At 37.2% G+C, this 25,512-nt stretch overlaps 1 protein-coding gene across 1 annotated transcript in view; it reads left to right on the top strand.

Moving 5' to 3' along the window:
• The window catches only part of LOC120802099 (proton myo-inositol cotransporter-like), a 62,987-nt gene that overhangs the window by 3,996 nt on the left and 33,479 nt on the right, over window positions 1-25,512 (top strand). The window contains exons 2-3 of the mRNA XM_040149569.1: window positions 8,862-9,021; window positions 10,549-10,757. Coding sequence (XP_040005503.1) covers window positions 8,862-9,021; window positions 10,549-10,757 — 369 coding nt within the window. The remainder of the gene's footprint in view (window positions 1-8,861; window positions 9,022-10,548; window positions 10,758-25,512) is intronic.

Below are 25,512 nucleotides of genomic sequence, written 5' to 3'. Positions count from 1 at the left end.
AACTCCAATTTGCTAAACATTTACTACAGGAGTAGGTGAGGTGTGCAGCATAAGTTACCAAGGCGATGTACCCTGGTAAGAACTGAACCACCATTGTAACCCTGAAAACCCAGGGTTAAACCTGAAGTTAAAATAATATTTTAAGAGATTTTAATTTAAGTAGGTGAGGAAATGATGTTGCTTTTTCCCAAATGAACACATGAAAATGCTGCTATCATTTACACACACAAGCATTATAAGTCGCTGTTTCATTAAAAGTATCCCCTCCCCTTCTGCCATCAAAATCTTTTCCCATACAGTGATCTTCATTGCACAAGCATGATTGAGCCAGGCCCTGATAGATAATGAAACACATTTCGGCACCCTAATAACCGGTTTTCAGGAAAGCCAACTACTTAGCATTTCTGACGTGAACGCGACAAAAAGGTCATCGGTGCTATTTGTCAGTCCAGGAAAGGCCATAGACCACCATGCCCTGCCTCCCTGTATTTCTACCCATAAGCCTCTTGTATGTCTGCTCCTTGCCAGTTATTGTTGAGCTGACCATTGCCTGAGCATGGGGACTGTTGTGTGATTCAAGCCGTTACAGACAGACGGTATTGAACCAGACAGACAGACAGGATTGACAAGGAGTTATGACATAACCTGGCAATTGCAATCAAATTGAGAGAATTTCTTGCTGGACGAGATATTTGTTCAAAGATGTTTTAATCTTAAAGAAGAAACGTACTCTTGTTAGCTATCTTCGATCTGTGATTTTCCTTGAGTTATTTTGCAATGAGTAATGTACTCCATCCATTCTTCTCTACATCCACTTCAGTTAGTGATTTCCAGAATGCCATCATACAACACTCTAGACTCAATACATTATGACAGTTTTAACTAGAATGGCAGTAGAGCGCATATCTCTGCCAAGGCCAATGTCAGACAACATACATCAGACTTCAACTTGTGCTGCATTGTTTTCCTGTGAATTCCTTGCACTTAGGCTGGCAATCTGAGTCCACTGTGGTAATGGTGGAATCCACCACTACCAATAAAAACTACTATAGAGAGAGATAATTATAGAACGTACATGTAAATACATTAGCAGAATATTGCTGGCAGTAAATAGTATCAGAAAGGGGCTCGGTTTGATTTCCCAAAAATCCTAAGGGTTATAACTTTAAGACTTCCATGGAAATTTTGTGATAATATAAGTGTAATACAGATATTTGAAAGTAAATTGTATTAAGGCATCCTCAGAGAGCTTTTCCAGTTTTATTGCATAGATATTATTGAAGGTTATAATTTGGAGGGATTTTAGCCTTAGGTTTTATTTAGTTTGCTTCTTTCATAATCTTTTCTTTAACCTTTTTTTTTTTTTTAATTACATTGATTAAATTTGAGCTACAGTGATAAGTGACTACTTTGTTGAAACTAAGTATAGGTGCAATAGTAAAGAAATCTGACAGGTTGATTAACAAGCTTTAATAGTTTTTCCCCTTTTCTGTGGAGTATTACTAATTTTTCAAGGACAGCTGTACTATTTGCTTCACTGTTTACCTCCCTACAGTACAAGTAGACAAGCTAGCATGCCTAAGAAAAATTTGCCTAATGAAAACTATGATTGTTTCCATCTGTCATGCTCAGCTTAGATGTCATAGTGGCCCTTCAGGAATCTCACCTTAAAGCAATGGATTTGCTGTGAGATCTGTGTGGGGCCAAGGTTAGAATTAAAAGCCATTTTTTTCTTAAAAGAAATCTGCTCTGATGCCTCCAGCCTCAGTAAGTCACAATCCATTCCCTCACATATAAACACACGTATGCAGAAACAAAAGCACACTCAGTCACCCTCACAGTGTGTAATATAATCATGTTTTCTGGCTAAATTATCTAGCAGTTAAAAATGCTGAATTGTTTTGTCCTTGGTAACAGTAGATGAAGGGTCTGCATAAAAAAATAGTGCTGTTAATTACTTTGTGATAATGTTGATTTATTGCCTGGAGGCTTGCTAATTCATTGGTTGGTTTATATCATTATGTCACAAGTTTCGCACTAACTAGGTGGAGGCTAAGTCTAGACTTAATGAGGAGTTTGTTTATGAGCATATTATTGTTGTAATGTGGAAATCACATAACTAAAATGTCAGGTGTTCAGTAAATGAGTCATTTTTGGCTTGACATCCAAAATGGTTTTATAAGAACAAGAAGCCACAGAATTTTGTATGACGAATTTCTCAAGTGAAGTTACATCAAAAAAACTTCCAAAACTGGGGTCACGAGGCGTATTATGTGCCTTTAGCAAACAAATTGCAATTTGAAATTAGGCACACGTTACTTAATTTAATTAAGGAAGGGCACAGCCACCTCTGGTTTTACCACTGAATTTTGTTACCACTCACACCATTTAAAAGCCATCTGAGTCAACAGCAGCTTTATCTGGGAGAATTTTTCTCTTTTCCTCAGTCTGCATTTTCAAGCAACCTCCATTAGCCTCTAATTAGCTTCCTCCATCACAACCAACTACTTAGTACTAGAAAATTTCCTGCCTGTGTCTTTACTACAACACAGTGATGGAGGATCTAGTGAAGTATCTCCCTCTTACTCTGAAGTGAGTCAGCCCCGAGCTTTATACTTCATGCCTAGAGACTACCTACACAAGACTAGACAGATCCTTTGTCTAAGTGTGCTTTGCTGCTTTGAGGCTGAGCCTGGCCAGACGATGACTTTGTGCATGCATGCGTGTGCGTGTATGTGTGTGTGTGTGTGTGTGTGTGTGTGTGTGTGTGTGTACGTGTGCGCGTGTGTGAGAGGGAGGGAGTGCAGGGAGCTGTCCCTGGTTCTGAAAAGAGAGCTCATTAATGAGACAGCGCAACTGTAAGGGATTCACATTCAGGCAAGTGAAGAAATGTAGCCTTTAGCTGAAACAAGTCTGCTTGTTTTCAGTGCAGTTTCAGCTCCATTGGAGAACCTCAGAGGATTATGAACACTTGAGATGGTTTCACTTGTATCAAAATAATGCCACTTGACAAGAGGCATGTCCTCTATGTATAGGACAAGAGCAACTCACATTGAATGTAGTTTGCTTATCTGACCTCTCAATACCTAGTCGGTCTATGTAATCAAAGTTTAGTTCTATACAGAGAATGACACATTTTGTTTTTTAGATTTGTGTCAATGATCAGCATTAAAGACTAGAATTATACTTAAGAGACAAAAACAACAACAAATACCAAAAAAATTACTTAACTACTTCCTACCTCTGTTGTGGAGATGTTACTCTGGCAACAGTGTGTGTGTGTGTGTGTGGGCAAAAAGTGTAAGCCTCTCAAAGCTTTCCAAATAAACTTTGGAATAAACACTTTTACATTAATCATTTCAAAAATTTCCCTTTGAGTTCCAGAAAAAGTAAACACAGAAAGTAGACAACTAAATTAGCCATCGTAACTAATGGATCATGCCAACTTTGCAATGGCCACCTCTGTTGTAAAGATTTCGGAAACGTGACTGGCTAAATAACGTATATCAAGCTACATAAACTTCAATTTTACTCACATCATTTGAAACATTTGTTTCCGAGTCTGTCCAAAAGTAAACACAGAAAGTAGTCCCCTGGTTTAGCTATTCTTGCTTTTTCTTCTTACTTCTTCTGGGTCACCTTTCCAGTTAACTAAGCTAGCTGTTTTGTTAGCCAACTAGCATTAGAGGTAATTACGAACAATCATCACTTATTTTTTCATATATAGTACAATGCTATTTCAGTAGAGGTGAAAAATACTAGAAATATGCAACATCAAAAGAAATGCAAACACAGAAGGTATAAGATTTACATGAAATTATAGCATTAGCAGTTTAAAATGAACAAATGCTGCTTTTTAAAAGCCAGTGCAACATAAGATGACTGTGTCGCTGGACTCTTGAGACTCTTAGATAGAAATACTTAATTTTAGATGGTCAATAAACTGAAGCAAAAGTGTACAGTATTTGAACTTTTTACTGACCTGTAATGGTATTAGCTTTAATGGACTCTAACATATTTGCCCTGTCACCACCTGCAGCTAGGTGGGAAATGGAAATGAATCCATTACTCAGAAGATGTATCAACATCAGCTGTGGTATCTCACTAACAGGCATGCGGGCTGTCTGTAGCAGCAGGCGTGGCTTGCATTGAGACAAGCTGGTGGAGCATAAGGCTAAAATAAATAAAACAGGGGAACAAGGAGGGACAACTAGCAAAGAGAAGAGGGGAGAGGAAGAGGTCTAGTTGTATAAGGTGAATACAGATGACAAAGCAGACAAAGATCTTGAGAACTTATTTGTTTTATGCATGCTGAAATCTGTGCATATGTCTGTCTGTGTGTATAGTATACAAACATACAGTGCAATCACACAGTCACAATTTAGCCGTCAGATTGATAGGAGTGAAAAAAGATTTTGTGGCTTTTGGTGTTTGTTGTCTCTGCTGATTAACTGCTCTGTGGATTGGAATGAAATCTGTCTGCTTTAATCATTACAGTCAAACTTGATACTTAATCTAATATAATAAATCTCTTTTCAAATATGCTGAATGGAAGTGCATTTAATGACAGAAAATAGCATATTCTTTACTTCATATTACTTTTTTGAATAATTATTTAAATTTAAAAAAAAAATTATACAAAACTTTGTCTGTATTGTATTTAATTTCTTAAAGCACACCGGATCATGGTTTCAATGCTGCATTATGATGGTGTTGAAGGTAATAATCTTATGGGTGAAAAGATCTGTCAATTAACAAAAAATAATCTAATTTTGATCATTTGATAATTGTTTAAATTTTTTGAAGCAAAATTCACTTGTTCCAGCTCCACCAATGTAAATATTTGCTGGTTTTCTAAGTCATACATAATAATTGTAAATTGAATATATTTAGGTGTTTTGACAGTTTTCTGACATGTTATAGACCATAAATTAATCAATTAATAAAGGGAATTTTCTGTAGATTAATCTATAATCAAAAAATTCATTAGTTGCAGCCATGAATATGTTTCACAGCATTTAGAGTATTCAGAGTACAGAGACTGGTATCCTCAGGGTACCCGCACATATACACATGATAACCTTATGATGCTATAAGTTTATTTTATGTTCACCAATTATGATTATTTCAATTTCTTTTCTGAGAAATAATGTTTTTTTCAGTATGGTGGCTGGTTTTAATTACTACGATATCCATGAGCCAGATATTCCCATGGATCTATTATGGGAACTGGATATCGGACTCAAAGATGATGCCCACTCATCTGAATGAAACTTAGTCGACTGGGACATAAGCCAAGGTTTTCTAGCTTTCCCGTTGTGTAGTCCACTGTACATTCAAATTAGTGTTTCCTCCCCTGGCCCTGAGGTATCTTTTCAATAGTTTTTCAAATGTCTCTTTTACAGCAGTGGTCTATGGGGCTTTTTAGCCCGCAAGGGATCTTTTTGTTGCATTACCATGAGTAAACAATGGGACAAACTGGCAGCAAAGCAGAGCTCTCTTACTACATCCATGGATATTCCTTACTTGTTGGGAATATCACTCAGTGTTAGCTGCGCATATAACAGAATTTTAAGATCTGTGATAGGATGCTTTTTACCAAACTGCACCTCGGAAGTCATAGTTAACTTCTTTCCTTACATTTTTACGTACACTGGCTTGTACCTTCTAACTTTTTTTTTAATCAAAGAAAAAACAGATATATACATATTTTTTACTTATGATTCATGGAGTTTAATGTTCATTTAAGCCTTGAAAGGTTTTCAACTGTCAGTTATCTACAATTATGTGGAAAATGATCAGGACTTTTACTTCCAAAACCCTGTACATCTGAAATAACATAGCTGTCAGTACATTTCTTACATTTATATAACTTATAGAGCAAAAATAAAGATCAGATCAATTCAGTAAACTTTTTTTGAAAAGAAGGTTACACATTGCTAATTAAAATCAACTGTATGTTGTCTTACTTGTTTAAGCTCAGAGCAATTGCATTTTAAAGCAATCATTAACGAAAGCCATACTGCTGTGGCATGTTTTGAATATGGGTTGTGCAAAATTACTCTTCCACATTTTTTTACACAGAATTCCAGGAATTCAGTCAAATCGCATGTGTAAATTGCCTTGTATCTTTAAATTGGCACAGGTTGTAAAAGTCAGTATCCATATGAAAGGTATTGGTAGACACGTGTGACTGTACAGTAGCCCTGCTCATTCTTGCTTCAGGGTGGAAAATGAGTATAAATTTGTAGGCCTTTGCTAAGTAGCAGAAGAGTGTGCTGCTAATGTTTGTGAAGTCGAAGCAAGCTGTGACTACCGCATCTGAACGCTAAAGCCAGGGTGAAAGTTTCTTAAGATACATTTCCTCTACACACTAGCGACTAAATGCTGTTTCCTAAAAAGTCAGATTATACTTAAAACTTGTGGGTGGTGTCACAGATGCTACATGTCATGAGGCCACTGTGCCATGTACATGAAAAAACAAATACACTGCATTTATTACTAAAATTCATTATTTTAAAAGTCCTAGCTCTGTTGTACCCATAGCCATAGTGGTTATGGGTGTGTCGTTGGTGTTTTAGCAGCATCTCTCAAAAGCTTATGAATGGGTTTCTAGCTGAAAGGCTTTTGTGCCAAAGAGCAGGTGATTAGATTTCACTGGTGATTTGGATCTTGGATTTCTGCTATCAGATGATAATCCTTTTTTAGCAATAACTAAGATAAAGACTTTAAATCCTCAGGGTATGTTTTTACGGTCAAAAATGAATTAGAAGAAAAAAAAAGCGTGACAAACAAAAATGATATCTTTCAGTGTAACAGCAGGCTGAAAAACTGGTTTGGGTCTGTGAGTGCTTCTCCTGTGATCATTCAGCACTGAATGCTAGACTAAGCAGCGACAGGACCACAGGGCTTTGAACCATGACTTTACCCAAAGTACTATGTGGTAAAAAAGTGTGTCTTTTTTTAGATAATGTTCTGATGTTATGTACTCCTACATGAAATGCTGTCTAACAGTGCTTTGTAATGTTGATGATGGTTAGTTCCCTTCCCAAACCTCTCAACTCTCTCTTCTCTGGAGGTCCTCTGAAAAAGCAAAAGAGAAAGAAATTTTTCTCTCTCTGTTATCGATTTGTCTTCCCAAAGCTGCCACAGTGTGGTGCCTGCTTGGAGACAGCAAGTGGTTTCCATAGCAACAGGTAGCCACCTAGTCATGACGGCCGTTGAGGGCAGGGTGATGGCAGTAAGAGTAGAGGGGAGGTAGGGGGCGTATAGAAAGCATGGCAGACTATTAATAGAGTTTATCAGGAGCCAGCTGCAGAAAGCTTTGGTCTCATGGTACCTCATAAGATTTATCCCGGTCATACACACACTGTTTGTTCTGTGTGTATGTGAGTACAAAGGTGTGCATGTGAGTGCAATTCCCATTACTGAGATGGACTATAATATTACTCTGTTAGGATACTTTACATCCACAGGACGTCATTGTTGCTGTTGTTCATGTCAGGGTGAAAGGTCTAACGAATTTTTAAATAAGTAACTTTGTTACAGACAATAGAAATAATTGAAATAATTATAATGAGTAATAATGATGTAAAATCCACTCACTTTGTGAAGCACTTTGGTTTTTTGTGATTTTTGAGTTACAATTTAAAATTGAGTCCTTTTCAAATCATTCTCTGACAAAAAAAAAATAGAACTCTGGCCACTTCGGATAACATCTAAGAAAATTAGTATGACAGTGATAATGTCATACCCAGTGGTATTTCTGAAGGAAAGGAAAAGCAAAATTTTCATAAAAATCCTAAAATAGTAATGGTCTTAGCTTTAGTTTTACATTAATAGTACATGTCTGATGATTTTCCACCCTGAAGCAACAACCATAAAACTGCCATATTACCTATTTAGTGAAATTTGTGACCATTTGTGGGATAAAGTGAGGTAATATTAGTAATGATACTGTAATTTAAATATGGTTAAAGCAGAATTCATAGATTTTTTTTGGTTACTTGGGGACAGCGGTTAAAGTTGTAAACACCACACTGACATATTATTACCTTGTAAAGTTGTCATCATGAACATGCCAGCAAACAGTTGTCTATTTTTGTATCCATTAGACATGTAGCAACATTAGCACTTATTTTGAGCTGTGACAAATGTGATTCCATTATTTACTCTGCTTTTAGGTCTCTTTTGCTATCCAGGAAATATCTGGGAAATATCTGGCTCTTTAGTTTCTGTGTTCACTATGTTCACTAGCTATTCACTAACTTCGTCTGTCTGCTGTTTGGTGCTGGCCATGTATCATAAAGTGAGTTTATCAAGGCTGTTCAGCTAAAAACAGCTGACAGCAGAAGCTCAAAACAAGGTTGATGAGAGTGCTTAGACTGAGTAAAAACAGTGAAGTAGCAGTCCATAACACCAAAACAACAAGCTGAAAGGTGCTAAAATGCTTTGAAGAGCTAAGAGGAACAGCAAAATTGAACCCTTTCACATTACACATTGTCATTTGATCCATTGTTGAGATAAAAAAAATATTGATTATAGCTGCTTTAAGGTAAGTTTATAAATTTAATGTTCGTATAAGGCTTTGGTCATGGTTACCTTATAAATATTCCTTGATAAGTTCATATGTTGTACATCACATACAGGTCATATAAAATACTAATAATTCAAAATAATAAAATAATGCAAACTCCTTTCATGTAACTCTGTATTTCCTCTGAGAGTAAGCTTTTCTACAGCAGCCACTGTACAAAGAACAACTTATAAGTCATCAGTATATTCAACACATCAGGAACGTGCAACAGTACCCCTTATTAACCGTGCTAACGATTGCCTCTCCCTCTCCTCCCGCTGTGCAGGTATAGCCTCTATGACAGTACCCGTGTACATCGCTGAGGCTTCTCCACCCCACCTCAGGGGTCAGCTGGTGACTGTTAACACCCTCTTCATCACTGGGGGACAGTTCACTGCCAGCCTCATTGATGGTGCCTTCAGCTACCTGCAGCGTGATGGGTGGAGGTCAGAGACACATTTTACACATACACACATAAAACGTTAAGTTAAAATTTAGACCAAAAAAGAGTGACAAAAATCTTATAGCACCTTTAAAACTGCATTTAATATGTTTGATTACATGTGCTACTCTTGCATGGGTATAAATAAAGACAGCAGCAGAAATAGACTTTAGGCACTTTTCCAAGGCTGCAAGGAATCCCATTTCCCTATATTGTGCACATATGGTTAGATATGATATCAGCGTCTTTTCTTTAGGTTCTTATATCAGATGCCAGAAAAAATCATTCTGGCTCGAGTCGTCATATCAAATGTCAACACATGCCTGAGTCACCCCCTAACATTTGCCTAGAGCAGCCATACTCTACATTTGAAAGATACAGTATGCTTCTTCTCTGTTGTCTTTATCTGTTATCTTCTCTATTCTTTTCTGCTTCTTTTTGCCTCCTTTCCTGCTGTCACACTGAATGATAGTTTATAGCCTCCAGGGTGTTTGGATATTGATCTGTGAGATACTGCAGATAAGAATCGTCTTTTTCTTAAGGATTTGCTTCAACTGCAGTTCTGATGGAGATAGCAGAGATCGTTTAGAAGGCCCTAGATTCGTGTGATTCATACAGGATAATGGGTTTTTGGAGACACTGAGTTTAGAGTATGAATGGTGTGTGATTGACGTCTTTGCTTGTGCAACAAAAGAATAGCCTTAAATGTCTGGTAGTTCACTTCAGTTAAAAATGATTTTTTTCCACTCTTTGGAGTGGAACAACTACCTGTTGCTTCCCCACTTATACTTCTAGAGAAATGTCTCAAATTATCATTATTATAGTATTTTCCTACTTCATTTTACTCTATTGCACCCTCTCATGCTTTGCCCTCCTACCAAAAAATATTTTGGGATTTTCAGAGTGACCCTTTTACAGAATGAGTTGAAACCTAATTGTGTGCATGTGTGGATACCTCTCAACATAATAGTCCGGTGTATCAATGGTTTTGTTTGGGTAAAGTTATTCTGTCATGACATTAGAAATTGACACTTCATACTTTTGGTTTGCTGTCAGAAATGCAAAAGTTAAACATGCAGTGAATGAACTATATTTATATGTGCATTTATGGTTATATTTATATTAAATGATTTTTAAATTTAGTTTATTTTTATGTTTTTATGTATAAACATTATTAAAGTGAATGTTTATGCATTATACTCCTAGTAACTGGTGTTTTGGTTTGAACATGAATCCACTTATTGCAACAATTCATCTACTATTTTCAGAGTCAAAATTAAATGCTAAATGTAAATGCTAAGGTTATTTTAAGCAGACAAAGCTGAATAAAGCTTTGACATTTTCCCCAGTCTTTAATTTTAATGAACTAAACCCCCTATGCTTTCTGTTACAAATTCAGATTTGAGTGGCATACCCCCATTTACAAAATTTGTAGCTAGCCAAAAGAAAAAAAAAAGAAAACTTTGAACACCTGGTTATGTAGTTTCTGTGATCATATTTTGATTCCATCTCCCCCTCTATACCTCGTCAGGTACATGTTGGGTCTGTCAGTCCTTCCCGCCGTGCTCCAGTTCATGGGATTCCTGTTCCTGCCTGAGAGCCCTCGCTGGTTAATCCAGCGTGGGCTGACCCAGAAGGCCCGCCGCGTGCTCAGTCAGATCCGAGGCAATCAGAATATCGACGAGGAGTATGACAGCATCAAGAACAGCATTGAGGAGGAGGAGAAAGACAGCGGAGGAGGTGAGCGGGCAGGAAGAGAAGGAGGGGAGAAGTGGTTCAGGGGGGTTGGCAGCGAGGGCAAGAGAGGCAAAAAAGCTTTTTTTTTGTATTTTTTTGTAACATCCATAATAAAACAGTACCTACAAAGCTGTCTGTGCAACAGGTGCTTGTTGTCCTCTTGTTTATTTCAATTGGACATCAGTTGTATGTAAGAAATGTAGTGTGCTAGTATATAGGCACAGAAAATTCCATTCCATAATAATTGTAGTTATAATATAAAAATTCTTTGTGACGGGAGCATTTAAAGCGACGTACCATTCGGCCGTTCACAAAAACAAACGATCATGACCAATAAGGGACACAGATCATCATGTAAGTGTAAATCATCACTTATTAACTTTAGACAATGTTATGCCCACAGGCAAACTGTGAAAATTTCGCTGCTGTTGTAAAATTATCAAAGTGAAGTTAATGTTGTAGCGTAACCTATGCTCAGTTTGCATTAGTTATATATCTTCATTTTGAGCATGTAGCTTAGTATTACTGATTCTCTTAGCACTTGTCTTTTCCTAAGTCCTTATGAACTTTCCTTCATATCCTTCCTTGACCTCATGACGTTTTCCATCAAGGTCAAGGAAAAGGGTTTTTTTTAACTTTTCAACTGCGGTCGATGTCTTCTTTAGTAGCAGCATTTTTGATGAACAATTGGAGTTAGTACTAATTTCTCTTACAAATGCACTGCATTTCTTTTGACTACTTAAAAATACAAGTGATCCACTGCTTCGCTACATGAACGCTTGGAAATGTTGGGATTGCATTAACAGTCACTTGATCCAGCTCTAATACCGTGTTAGAGTGGTGCAGGTGCTAGTTTACATGTATGCCCTGTTTCCTGTTAATCCCTTGTGCATGTAAAAGCAACTTCAATCCAGTGAGGGAATAGCGGACTCCACAACTAACAATTTAATCTATTATAGTAATTATTGAATGTAAATACATAGGAGGGCTGTTGCAGAAGAAATGCAGATGCTAGATAGTATCATAACTGGGGTTTGGTTTCATGAAAATCTTAAGGATCATAACTTTAATATAGTGCTGTTCCTACCTGTGCATAAATATGAAAGTACATACAAAGTTACACTTTGTACGACAGTCTGGTAAAACAGTAAAATAAAAACCATTTGATGTTAACACACTTAGAATAATTTATTGTCTGGTCCTGCACCATGCAAAAACCAACAGTGTGAAACCAGTGTAAAGTCCCATAGTATTTTTTTTTGCACATTTCTGTTTATTGTCCACCTCAATAGCTAAATTTAGCTGTCAGGTAGCTTTAAGTTAGCTCAGCTGTGGCTGAAGAAAAAATTACTACTAAAATCTTCATTTTCTGAAAGGGTAATAACATAAATCATTAGTACAGAGGTAAGTTCATACTCGTCTCGTGGGGTGATGATGGTGACCTGTCAATCAAACAGTTTGAGCAGTACAGCGGTTACTGTTGCTTGAGTTTCTGTGGGTGGAGCTAATTTATCCATCTGTTCATCTATTGTAACTTTCAGTGTTCAAGATAACTGTGTAGTTCCTTTGATTATTCAGAAAAGCAACCGCCACTGCCAGAAATTTGATGCACATCACTTCCTGTACAACAATAAAGGTTTCCTCACACATAAGAGCAGTATTTTGTACAGTCTTCACTGAACTGTGGTCGTTAGAATCTGTTTTTTATCAGCCACCCTCTAAAATTATAAGAGATTACTACTTTGAGTTTTTTTTTTTCAATTTTGAGACCCAGTTCCATATACAATGAAGTTGCTGGGGTAAACATTACATTATTTCAGCTTTCAACAAGGTGAATCAGCACTGTAAATAGAGACCTCTGGGAGAAAGGCAATTGAACAGAAAGATGGTCATTTATTGTGTGAGCTAACCTTTTCCTGACAAAATGTGCCAGTGTTACCCAAAAAGGCTAATTTTCAACTGTTTCCCCTTAGCCAGATGTTAAATTAGCCATTAAAATAACAATAAAGCAAACAACATGTAAAATCATAAACTGAGAAGGCAGGCAAAGCATCAAGTACAGAGGATAAAAAGCAACTAGTCCGTATAGTCCGAAATGATTGGAGGGCGGTATCTTTTTTTAGCTTTTTTAAAATCAAAAACATGAGAACAAAATTATAACGAATGGATTAATTTGACTAAATTGCTGGTGTAACAGCTCTAATAAGCAAACTTTAGCATGTATGGCTAACTAGCTTACTACCTACAGCAGCAACCTAACCCTGCATTACTTCCAAAGCCAAGGAGCATTTCATTAGCTAACTGTATTTGTGGGATTACAGGTTATGTTAATAATAAAAGTGCTGATGGCAAGTCCACCACCTGGCAGCCAGTTCCTGGATAATACTAGTTACATCAGAGTTTAGATTTGCATTTGAGTAATTAAACAGTTTTTTACCCAAAAATACATTACAATATACAAATACAATACAATATTTTTACGAAATAAAAAAGACACAAGATAAAAGAACAACAAACAAATAAAACAAGCATATAAATACAGTTAATAAATAATGTAACAACAAAATTTAATCAAAACAGATACAAACATAAGTTAAAAGGTTTAAGATCATAGATTTAATATGTCGAAGAGTTACCAGTGAATTCATTTTTAAAGTTTTTTGTAGTGAGTTCCAAATGGAAGGTGCAAAGACCCCAAAAGTAGGTCTTTCAAGCTTCGAGTAAACTCGAGGGACAAGGTTCATAAGCTAGTCATTAGTCCTAGTTTGAGGTCCAGTGGACCAAACTAACGTGGAAGTAATATATGAAGGCAGCTTTCCAATAAGGTAGGGTGACCAAATTTCTGAAATGAAAACCAGGGACGTTTTGAGTTTTGCAGTCAATATATCATTAAAGTATCCAATGTTTTTATCTATGAAAATAAAAAGGATGACAGCTCTGGTTTCATGTTTTTTGACAATAGTAACTGTTGTTCAATAATAAACTATGGTGAAGACCGACTGATAAAATTGGGTAAACCGTGTCAGAAAATCATACAGTATCCTACCATGGCGATTGAAACTATGGTAAACTATGGAACACTCAAGAAAATGGTCTTTAATAATAAATAGTACATTATTGGATAAAATACTTTGGTTAACAGATTCTGATTTCTTGCCTTTTTTTGTATTTTATTGTTTAGAATAATAAATTGGCAGGCTCCCTAATAATTTCTTTAGCTTTCCTTCTCTATCTTCATTCTTCTACCTATCCAGTCTTCTTCCTCTCTTTCCTCTCAACCCTCCCCACAGGGTTTAAAGCAAAAAAATCCACAGGGTGAAATTTTTTTCTTCAGGCCAAGTCATACTCCCCGTCTGCAATTTGTAAAACAAGCTACAGAGGCGGCCCACATCAGCCCCCGACGCCTGCTGAGAAAATAGCATGCTGAATATGTTAAATTGCACGGTAGCCTACATCGAAGTAGATGTATGCCTACAAATCAGCTATCTATCACCTGGTAGTGCGATTCCTAGTGGTTATTGAGTGCAACTTCTAAATCAACAAAGCAAGGCTAGAGAGAATCTAAAGAAGACTGTACAGTTTCTGCAATGCTACACAAAATAATATCACCGTAAAGATGAATATTACATCCAGTTACAGCAGAAAAAATATTGTTTATATAAAGAGTAAATTGTTTATATGAAGAAAGACTTGTGGGGCACCTTTTGCAATACGAACAAATTCAGATTTAACAGCTCCAATTGCTATACACTGCTGTCTGAGATAACTCTGGAACTAATTATATGCAACTTCATCAAATCTAAATTATTAAGGTTTTTTTTAAGCGCAATGCATGATCAGCAGTATCAAATGCCCTTGAAATGTCAATAAAAAGAGCTGCTAAGTTTCTTATTATCCAAAGTTGAAGTGTTGAAGCAGTAACAGTGCTGTGCTTCTCTAAAACCAACTTGGTGTGTACTTAAAATAGAATATGCCGGAGAGAATGATTTAAGTTGGTCATCTACTAGAGATTCTAGTATTTTTATTAGTATTAGTATTTTTGTGAGTTGTGGTAATTTAGAGATACAGTCTTGGTTGAAATTATTGGCACCCTTGAATTTTAAGTACAGAATTTGGAATATCATTTAATATGTATGTATAATCAGAATATTTAATGAAATGTCTAAATTTGCTGAACAAACAAAACAAAAGAAAATGCTTTCATGTAGTCGAATGAAAAATACAGACATAACATGTATGCTTGACACAATTTTGGCACCCTTTTGATTAATTTAAATTACTTCTTCAAACAATAAAAAACAAGTAAAACTCACCTCTGCTTAAGTTTCAGTGTTAACATGACCTTTACCAATGAATGATGGTTTTATTGCAATGTTTCAGTTTTTTTTTTCACAATGGTGAAGACAAGAGAGCTGCCCGAGAGCATCAGAAATGCTATTATCAAAAAACATGAAAATTCCAAAGGCTACAAGGAAATTGCCAAAGATCTTGAAATCCCTGTTTCAACACTTCGTACTGTTACCAAGAATTTTCATAGTCATAAAACTGTTAAGCCGCTTCCAGGACGTGGTGCTAAGAAGAAACTCAATGAGAGAAGTCTGCAAAGGTTGATGCGGATTGTGAGAAAAAACACCATGCAAGACACCTAGAGAGCTTTAGGCTGACCCGGTGCAATCTGGAGTGTTGGTTTCAGCCCGTTCTATATGCCGCAAACTAAACAATCACTGTTGAAAGAAAGGCACAAAAAGGCAAGACTAATGTTTGCAAAAACATTTAAAGATAAGCCACAGTCTTTCTGGGAGAATGTTCTATGGACAGATGAAACCAAAGTACAGCTCTCTGGGAATGCAGTGCATCAGTTTTTTTGTAGAAAAACTGAAGCCCATAAGGAAAAGAACACCCATCCTAGACTAAAAAATGGTGGAGGTTCTATCATGCTGTGGGGCAGCTTTGCTGGATCTGGTACTTGAGGCGTTGAATGTATCAATGGAATGATGAAATCAGAAGATTACTTAGGCATTTAGAGCAAAATGTCTTACCCAGTGTCAGAAAACTAGGTTTGAGGTGAAGGTCTTGGGTCTTTCGGCAGGACAGTGAACCAAAGCAAACTTCCAACAGCACAAAAGAATGGTTAAAAAGGAAAAGATGGACTGTGTTAAACTGGTCAGCAGCTAGTCCTGACCTAGATACCATTGAAAACCTTTGGACAGAACTGAAATCTGTCAGTGCAAAAAGGTAGCTATAAGAAACGTTTAGAGGCTGTCATTGTTGCCAAAGGTTCTGCAACCAAATATTAGTGAGGGGTGTCAATAATTTAATCTGAGGTACATTTTGTGTTTGTATTATTTTACTATTATGCAAGTGTTATTTTTTTATTTTCTTTTGTTCAGTTTAGTAACATTGCACATTGTATTAAAATATTTTGATTACACAAAATTTTTTAATATGCATTTATTTCTGAAGATAATCCAAATTCTGTACTTAAAATTCAGGGTTGCCAATCATTTCAACCAGGACTGTAGGCCCCTTATTGTTTAGCATACCTGTTGCACTGCCTTTATGTAATGGAGTCACGTAAGTAACCTTCCAAAAAGCAGAAGGATAGGAGAGGAGAGGCGAGGAAATCCTGCAACCAATCAACCTTGACAACAGAAGACACCATTACTCTGGAAAGAGTGGAATCCATAGATCCCATGGGTCCATGGATGCCACCCTTTATCAAACAGCACACTAACATACTCACACACTGATGTATAAAAACACACATTCACGCAAGAAGTTGAGTTCCGATCTTGTGGGAGTATTTGCAAGTCCAGTGGTTTCACTTTCATTTCAGTGACTCCTCGCCATCACTGTAACTTAACCCTGCAGTCTTCATCAGTTATTGTGTACAATCAGGGATATAACAGACAGGCTTCTCCCGATGCCTACTTGTTATCTTGTTGCCAGTTAACACTTGGATTCAATATGAAATATGAGTAGTGGACCCAGTGTCCAGAATTGGGACTTGGGAAGAGTTGTTGTTTCGCTTGAGTTTGTTTCACATTTTGGCTTCTCTGTAATTCCAGTTAGCATGGCAGAAAATTTCTTGCAAAGACATTGCCATCATCTCGTATACAGCACATCTTTCATTTGGTTTTAGTTAGGATGATTATGATGGAACTGGAGGATTGAATTGGCAGCCCATGGCACATTAATGGGAAACTTACCAATTGAGTTCCTTAACGACAGTTGCTTTCTACTGAACTCTGAACACTGAAAGAAGTCCTGACAAGTCATTCTGTTTCACCGTGTACTGGAAAGTGCATACAAAGACATGCACAAGAGCACAGAGAAAATAAGCAAATTAAAAGACTCATATATGACATTTCACAATGATGAAAGTTTATTTGAGGGTCTTTTAATTTGCTGTTTTATGTAAAGAAGCAGGGAGCACAGATTTATTTTTTTTGCTCCCTTTGCGTAATTTTTCTATTTATTCAGTTTTTTTTATTATTATGCTTCTCTGTATGTATGTCTTTTTTTTATCTCCTCGTTGAAGCCCTCTGTGACAACTCTGCTGTCAGTTCTCACAACTAAATCCAAAGTGAAGAATCTTTTAATGTGTGAACACAATCTGTGCCACATTATTTCATGGCTGCACCTCTCGTACGTTTGCAATTAACATGCTTTTTTTTTAGGGCAAACATACGACCTGAAGACCACCTGTCACCTAGCAACCAGACAGACAGACAGATGGAGAGGACAAAGAGATTGGTAGAAAGACAGATGGAGTGAGAATTAACTGAGAAAATGCTCTCATGGGTTCATAACCATTTATTTGATTACTGAGTCGCCTGATTGGCTCACTCATTGTCAGGTGACATCAAACATACACCTGATTAATCCAGGAGCAAGGTCAGAGTGTAAAAAAAAAACCCCTTTTCTTAAATTTCCTTTATGAAAACATAAGAAGTTTGAAGAAATATGTGGTAAGATGTAGCAATTATAAGAACTTAGGAAAAGCACTGACTACTACTAGCCCTGCAAGTAGCTCACCAACTAGCCCTTCTAGTAGTCACTGCATAACCAAGAAGATACAGTTTACTTTCGCTGTGCCACTTTCTGCTGTGACCAGGCCTTAAGAGTGTCTCAAGTTAGGATTCTCTCGGGCAACAGGGTTATGGATACTTGGTAAAAAATCTGACAGGCTGGGGATTCTCACAGAAACCTGGTTCAATCCTCAAACTCTATAATTAACCTTTTCCTCTGAGAGATCTGCTCCTTTGTTTTTAAATACCCTTCTGTGATTGATCTTTGGCCCTTCTTACTTGTGGTCAGTGGCTCTACTCATGACTATGGCAAGGATGTAGATGTTTACCTATAGTGTTGTAGTGTGTGTTTTTGTTCTCACCTGGAAAAACAAAGGCACACCCTGCCCATTCACTGACATGTCGGTTACCATGGAAACAACAGCTCCCTCTTCCCTTTTTCCTCTCACATCCGACATAACAGTGATTATGGTGTGTATAACCCTCACATCCTCCCTCCCGAATGCACACACACTTAACACATCATGAATTTCCAAAGGTGCAAGGCCTAGTGGTCAGAATGCTGATAATGATCGAAAATCACTAGTGCACATAGTGTATCATCACATGGCTACAATCACCTCCTGTCAAAGTCTAGTCAGCATCCTATTTAAGGCATATTTTATTTGCAATGTAATTTTCAAATGTGTGTGTTGACATTTGCTCAGTAGAAACTAAAATCTACTCAGCAGGAGTATGACCTTTAAATCCTAATCAAAAAGCACCTGTATTGTTGCTAAATAAAGGCAAACTTTTCCTATTCTTCTGGAAATTGTTTTCCAGCTGTGGCGCTTCTATACATACTACAACCTGGTGAATGCGTATGTGGACACGTACCAATAGGAATACAGTACCTATTTATGATGCATGACATGAGCATCCAGTTAATTTTTCTTTTGGTGTGCTTGTAGTGCAGACTGTTCGGCAGGTATAAAATTTTGATCCAGAAACCATGAATTGGCCTTAACTCAGCTGGGCAGATAGTGTACAGTGGGTGAAAACAGCTGTCTGCAGGTTGATGAGAATGGTGAAAGTGAATTAAAACAGTAAAGCTGTGACAATGAAACTGAAACGATGAGCTGAAAAAGGCTAAAACTCTCCATAGAACTGAGGGGCCAGAGGTAATTCATTGTGGGCTCATCACTATAAGCAACCCTGTTTAAATTACTTATAGTAGTCATTTGATTCTTCAATGATTCAAAAATATTAATTGGTTCAGCTTTAAAGAGGGATACACAGATGTTTGGTGGAATATCCCTTTGAAGAAGATGGCTTTCAGTCTGCTTATCCAGTCTGCATGAGTCAGTTTTGATTACAGTAGGAGTAATGAAAGAAATCGCTGAATGTCAAGAACTTTGACATCAATTTAGCACAGTGCAATCACTGCATTATAAAAGATGTCTTGGCAGGCAAACAGGCACAGCCAGTAATCAAGATGAATGGGTATATTGTTTATATATAAATACAGCTTCATTTGAAAGTTATAAAAGCAGAGAGTGTTCAGATTGTTTTAAGTAGAGACTGTACCACTACATACATAATCAGATTGAAGACAATTGTTTTTCTCTGTATTTATTTGTGGTCCTCTTAAACCTGTCTCTGTTTGACTCATGATTGTTTAAGCCATCTCTTTCCAGATAAATGAATGGTACACTGTGTTAGCTATCAACAAAAGTGTTCAGCATTTATGTTACTGCTGTGTGTTTCTAAATGATTAATTTTATGCCTGTGTGCTTGTACTTTTTAATACAAATGCACAGGCACAAACACGTTGCAACCATATCTGATAGATGTCTGAGGGAGTTTTAGCATCTTCCTCCATCGCAGTGCTAATTCTTCCACTGATCTTTAATAATTTAAGATATTTGAACATTTTATGAAACTCCACTGCTACTCAGGATCTCTTCAAGTCCACAAAGAAATCATAATGAGTCCAGGGCTTCATACAGAGGAAAAAGTCACCGAACAAAAGTCCAATTCAGTATCTTAAATTTAAGCATGATCCATACGTTTAAAATTAAGTTTATAGATTTCTTTATTGGTCCAAATAAATTACCATCTATGTCGTTAAAAACATGACTTATGCAGATATAGGGTTTGAGGGATCTTATCTGACAAATTCATCTGGCTTCAGAGTTTCTAGCAGTCAACTCACATCCAAGCATCACTATTTCCTGACGAAGCTGGGTGCATGGCTCTGCTCTCAAATCAAGACTTAACTCAATCTACACATCCTAGGGGCACTGTTTTCTCTACTAATCTACTTTTCAATGAATATGCTTTCTGCTATAGTGCTCTTCATTCCCACTTCTTATTCCACCTCTTGTTATTGAGCGTTAAGAAACCAAAATGGGCTGCCTGACAAATATGTTATGAGAGGGAATATGAGCAAATATTTTGATATAAGACAAGTGGAAATGGCACATATCTGCCCATGTTGCCACAAGTTTGTACAACAATGAGCTGGGTAGCAGGGTGGAGTGCAGGGAAATTAAACCAATGTCCCAACTGGGAAATTATTATGGAGGCCGTATTAGCAGAGGATGCAGAGCAAGGCAAGCTGCTTCTGATGAAATCAAAGAGGGGAGATAAGGGAATTATCTTTCTCTTTACTTCAGTAATTAGTTTCTATCTAGCCGTATAAAGTCCAAAAACAAATGTATGAACACATTCATCTCCAGACTCAAGTTACCCAATATTTTATTGCTGTTGCAAATTATTTATTCACTATTCATCAGCTTGGTATTCTATGTCAAGATGGCGTTGGATTGAGACATTTGGAAGACATTAGATTTTAGTTCCTTAACAACAGAACTTAAAAACAACAAAATATCAACGTCAGCTGTCGTCAGTATTCTCTGTCAAATTGACGGTGGCATTAACGTTATCCGGACATTGACTTTTGGTCACCCAACATCACAACCTACATTCAACAAAATACCAACATCTAATGAAGTTGGTGGCCAGCCGTGTGCCCGCTGGGCTCGTTGCTCCCAAGAAATAACCTCCTGTAAAACCACAACCTATTGTTTGGATTTTACATGGATTGTATTAGATTAAACAAACAAGACATAACATTTTTATGAGTGCCCTTTAGAGGTGCTGGTAAGCGGATTTTGTTACCTTCAGACCGAGCCAGGCTAGCTGTTTCCCCCTATTACCATTGTTGATGATAAGCTACGCTAACCATCTCCCAGCTCCAGCTTCATTTTTAAAGGGTGGACATGAGCGTGGTATCAATCTTCTCATCTAACTCTCAGCCAGAAAACAAATAAGATCACTTCCCAAAATGTTGAAGTGGAATACAGCTGAAACTAGAATAAGCAATGAAAACTGCACTAAACTTCTTTTAATTGAACATTCTTGGAACTACTAAATGTGCAAGAAAATAATTGATAAGAAAAACATTTGGAGACATATTGTAAGAGTTCTAACACTGTAGATTGGATTCAGTAGCAGCATTTGCCATGTTATCAATACTGTTAAAGGTAATCCATAATCTAAATGTAAATGTAAATAAACTGATTTAATTGGGCTTCTGCGAGCCAGCCTAAGGGCCTCTGTATGCTTCAAACAAAGTCTTTTTCAGATCATCCTACAACTTCTGAAACCCCGTTCGCCCACACCTTTCCTACATCAGAACTGTGGGGCTGCATCTGGAAACTTTTTGCCCTCGTAATCCAGTGGGTTTCTCACACAATATTTTTTCATTTCTCACACAACTACTTTAGTCACTTTTCATGCCTCTGAGGATTGAAATGTGAGTGAAATGAAATGTGAAAGTAATCACTATCCCCACTGGTACAATTGATCACCTGTGGCAATTTGGACCAGGTATAAACACTTTTGCTTTTAGATAGTTTGTTTTAAGAATACTGAGACCTTTCAGTCGGATGATCTCAGACAACAATTTGCACGTCCACAGAGTAGCGACTCCATTGAATTAACACATGGATTTGAAGACATTCTTGCTGCTCATTTAGCAAAAAAAGGAAAAGGGATCTTGAGTTGTCTGCGCTGAATGTTTGAAGAGGTGTATTTTCAGTGTACTGCAATTTTTCAACCTTAACTAATCGTAACTATACTCTCACTAGAGGAAAAACAAAAGGAGATTTTAAATGTCACCTCTGGAGTTTTTCACTTATTTGAATCTCAGAGCACAGTGTGATTGAAATGAAGGCCACTTTAACACGCGGCAAAATTCTTGTGAAGATGCTGTTCCAGGGTCACAGTTTCCACGTGCAGCAACAGCAGTGGGGCTCTGACTCACCCAGGGATGCCTTATTCAATTAAAATACACTTATTGAATTGGTATGTTTTGGTTACAGAAACTCCAGAGCCCTGACTGAAATTAACAAGCACAGTAATGGTTATGACTCCAATGTTCCAAATGTTAGATATGGGTTTATTAGGTCAGTAAAAATTTGGCAAAATTATTATCCAAATAGGCTTTTATGGGAAACAGGGAAATGAGAAATTCAGAAGGCATATGTAATGGTTCCTATGTTTCCTGTTTCCCCCAAGCCTCTCCTACTCTCTCTCTTATTTCTGTATGAGCATGTGTGTGTGTGTGTGTGTGTGTGTGTGTGTGTGTGTGTGTGCATGTGCGCGTGTGTGTGTGTGTGTGTGCTTGTGTGCGTGTGTCTCAGGTTTGTGAATGCAGCATTTGAAGTTGCATTCAAATCTTAAGGATGCACCATGACGGTGCATTTATAGCAAATGTTTGGTGAGGTTTCTTCAAACCATGAAGCATTAATTCATTTAGGCTGGTTCTTTTTACATGCTTAGGACGATACTTGGTGGCATCAATAACCAAACCAATGCATCAGAAAAGATTTCCTAATTATTTTATGTGAGCTGAACGTTTAAGCGTAACAGCAACAATTTTATTTTACTTGAAAGATAAATGCGGCATTGGGAAACCCCATCGGGAGCTGAGACTGGATTTATTTTAACTACACTGATTCTAAAATCTTTAACCTGGCAGGATGTGTTGGAACTCCAAAAAGCAAGTAACTTGTTGTCTGTGGGATTTTTGTATACAAGCTTAGAGCTTTGGCATTGCAAATTTCAAGAGTAACTACACAGAATCTGATAATCCTGCCTGCGCTTTCCACACAAAGTGCAGTGCAGGACTTCATGTAACCTGCCCATTTTTTTTTTATTCATGTAATTTCTGCTTCAGCCACTCAATTTCCAATCACCGTCAGTGGCCATAGAAAACAGATGTCATAATTTCTTGAAGCTGATTTATGAACATAACTTTCACCATACTTTCATGACTATATGATATACTGTGCACAATAAATACAATATATATATATATATATTATAATCTGGAACAATCTATTTAATAATCTATTTAACATATTTGTTACACAATAATAAGCCCATGGAAAACTGCATTGATCTTGTTTCTGTCTCTCCATACAGATATCTGATGGTAAAAAGAGCCTTCCCTTGAACAAATGCGGAAAAGGTTTGTTTGGATCGTGCAAACTTTTTGATCCTTTGTAAAGTTAGAAACTAGTCCAAATGAAAATGCTGCCTTGTGTAATAATCGAAAAAACCAAGTCTATCTCTATTGTGCACTCTGTTTTGGATGAAGCAATATTCACATCACATGAGCACAGTTTGCTAATTGTCTTCAGAGGACCAATCTCTGTAAGATCTCGCTGTCTCTTCAACATACATTTGTTTCCTTGTTCCACATTTAAATGCCTCAGGCCCTTTCAAATAGCTGAGCAGGCACTTTAGAGGTATGATATAAAGGTTCAGAGGATTTTTTCATTCACCATCTATCTTGCTGTTACAGCTTGTATCTTTCCCCTGACATTAACTTTTCTGGTGGTTCTTCTTGAGTCTTAATTCAATCTTTTTTCTCTACATCTCTATTTGTCATTTTGTCTTAACCACAGATTGTTCAGAGTAATTACTTTGCTTGAATGGATCAATTAGACATTGATTTGTGTACTTGATCTTCTTTTGGAGGCTTTTTTTTTTTTTAGCAAAGTTGTCTTGGCACATCATGAATTGCTGCCTCTACGCTGTGTAGTACAATTGATCGCTACGGGTGTTACCTAAACCCACTCCATTTGCCCCTAGGCTGCTCGGACAAGTGGTGACTCATACAGAGAGGAGATAGTGTTTAAAAAGATTTTGACAAGATCAAATGTGAGAAGTTCTTTTCCACTAAACTCTTGTTTTCTTCTCAGTTTTTAGTTGTATCTAAGGAGAAAAATCAACTTTGTCCAAGAGTGACATTATTTTTTGTTACCTGCAGTTGTGAAAGCTATTCCCTAATAGTGTTCTATTTCTGGATAAGTGTAGTAACAGACAAAATAATATGTAGATGCTGTCTGAATTATTTAGAACTAAAACAGTGTATTAGGATGCCATTGCAGTTAAAACACCAACAGGTTAACTTGGCAATCTCAAATATTTCAGTCCTGGTTGATTTGTCAACACCTGTAGTTACTGGTGGTAACAGCAAATGCGGTTTAATACTACAGGTCACAGAATTTTGGGGGCAGCAAAACAAACTATTGTAGTTTTAATAAAGAAGGCAGGCAATAATTATCCTTCTTCCATCATCCTGTGAGGAACTGGGATCTGATTTTATGCTGCACAGGGCATGGGTCTGTGAACAGCAAGGCACAATGAAAGCAGTTGGTTACCTTACGGAGATGTTGGAGATGTGCAGCCTGTTGCCAGCAGCTCACTGTAGCTGCTCCTTCTTGGTCCATTACTCTTCTGCAATATCTCAAACTTATCCACTGTCCAAAAATCCTCCAAATGAAGGTTGTCTTGTTTTGTAGACATTTTCATCATTTTTGATAAACAGTGGGGTAAGTGCTAAGCTCACTGACAAACACATTTTATTTCCTGTGACTACTGCATAGTAAAAGTCAACTAGTGTTTCGCCAGTTAATTGCTTTTGATGTGAAGCTGCAGCAGTAGGAAATGTGCGGTTTGCATTAGCAGTAATTTAATACAGCATTGTCACCACAGACGCCCAGTTTGTAATACTGCAAATATATAAATATTGCAATACTTTCATCAGTGAGCCATAGGCTCAGTTACCATTGTGTTACCTCATTCAGCAATAGATATTGACTTAACAGACATTTAATGAAATGAAAATCTCTGAGATTGTCACTTTCAATATAAATGGCAGCCAGTCGACTGCTGTTTCAAATGACAACAGATCCTTTTAGCAGTGTGGTTTTCCTCTCATCTCTTCTTAACTCCCAGCCTCTGTGACAACAACTTATCAGCTAGTTTCCTTGCCATACCCTTTCTTTTCATTTCCTCTCCTCTAATTTTTTCCCTCTCTTTTCCTTTACTTTACCCTCTTCTACCTTTCTCTCCTCTCCTTTAGCCTTCTTGTGTTTCATCTCAATTCTTTTCCTTTAATTTCCTTCCCTATCCTTTCCTCTCTTTCCTTTTCCTTTCCATTCCTATCCACTCTTCTCCTTTCTTTTCTTTTCTTCCCACTCATTTCCTTTCCTTTCCCCTCTTCTCCAGTCTCTTCTTTAGTTTCCTTTCATTTATACCTCCTCTCCTTTCCCCAATTTCCTTTCCTCTTTTCTTTTCCTTTCACTTGCTCTCTTTTCCTGTATCTTTAATTCCCCTCCTCTCATTTCCTTTCCTTACCTTTCCTTTTACTTCCCCAATTTACTTCTGTT

This window comes from Xiphias gladius, chromosome 2, assembly GCF_016859285.1.
Source record: "Xiphias gladius isolate SHS-SW01 ecotype Sanya breed wild chromosome 2, ASM1685928v1, whole genome shotgun sequence".
NCBI classification, from domain to species: domain Eukaryota; kingdom Metazoa; phylum Chordata; class Actinopteri; order Istiophoriformes; family Xiphiidae; genus Xiphias; species Xiphias gladius.
The sequence above is the reverse complement of the archived record's forward strand: the minus strand, read 5'-3'. Positions and strand labels throughout refer to the sequence as shown.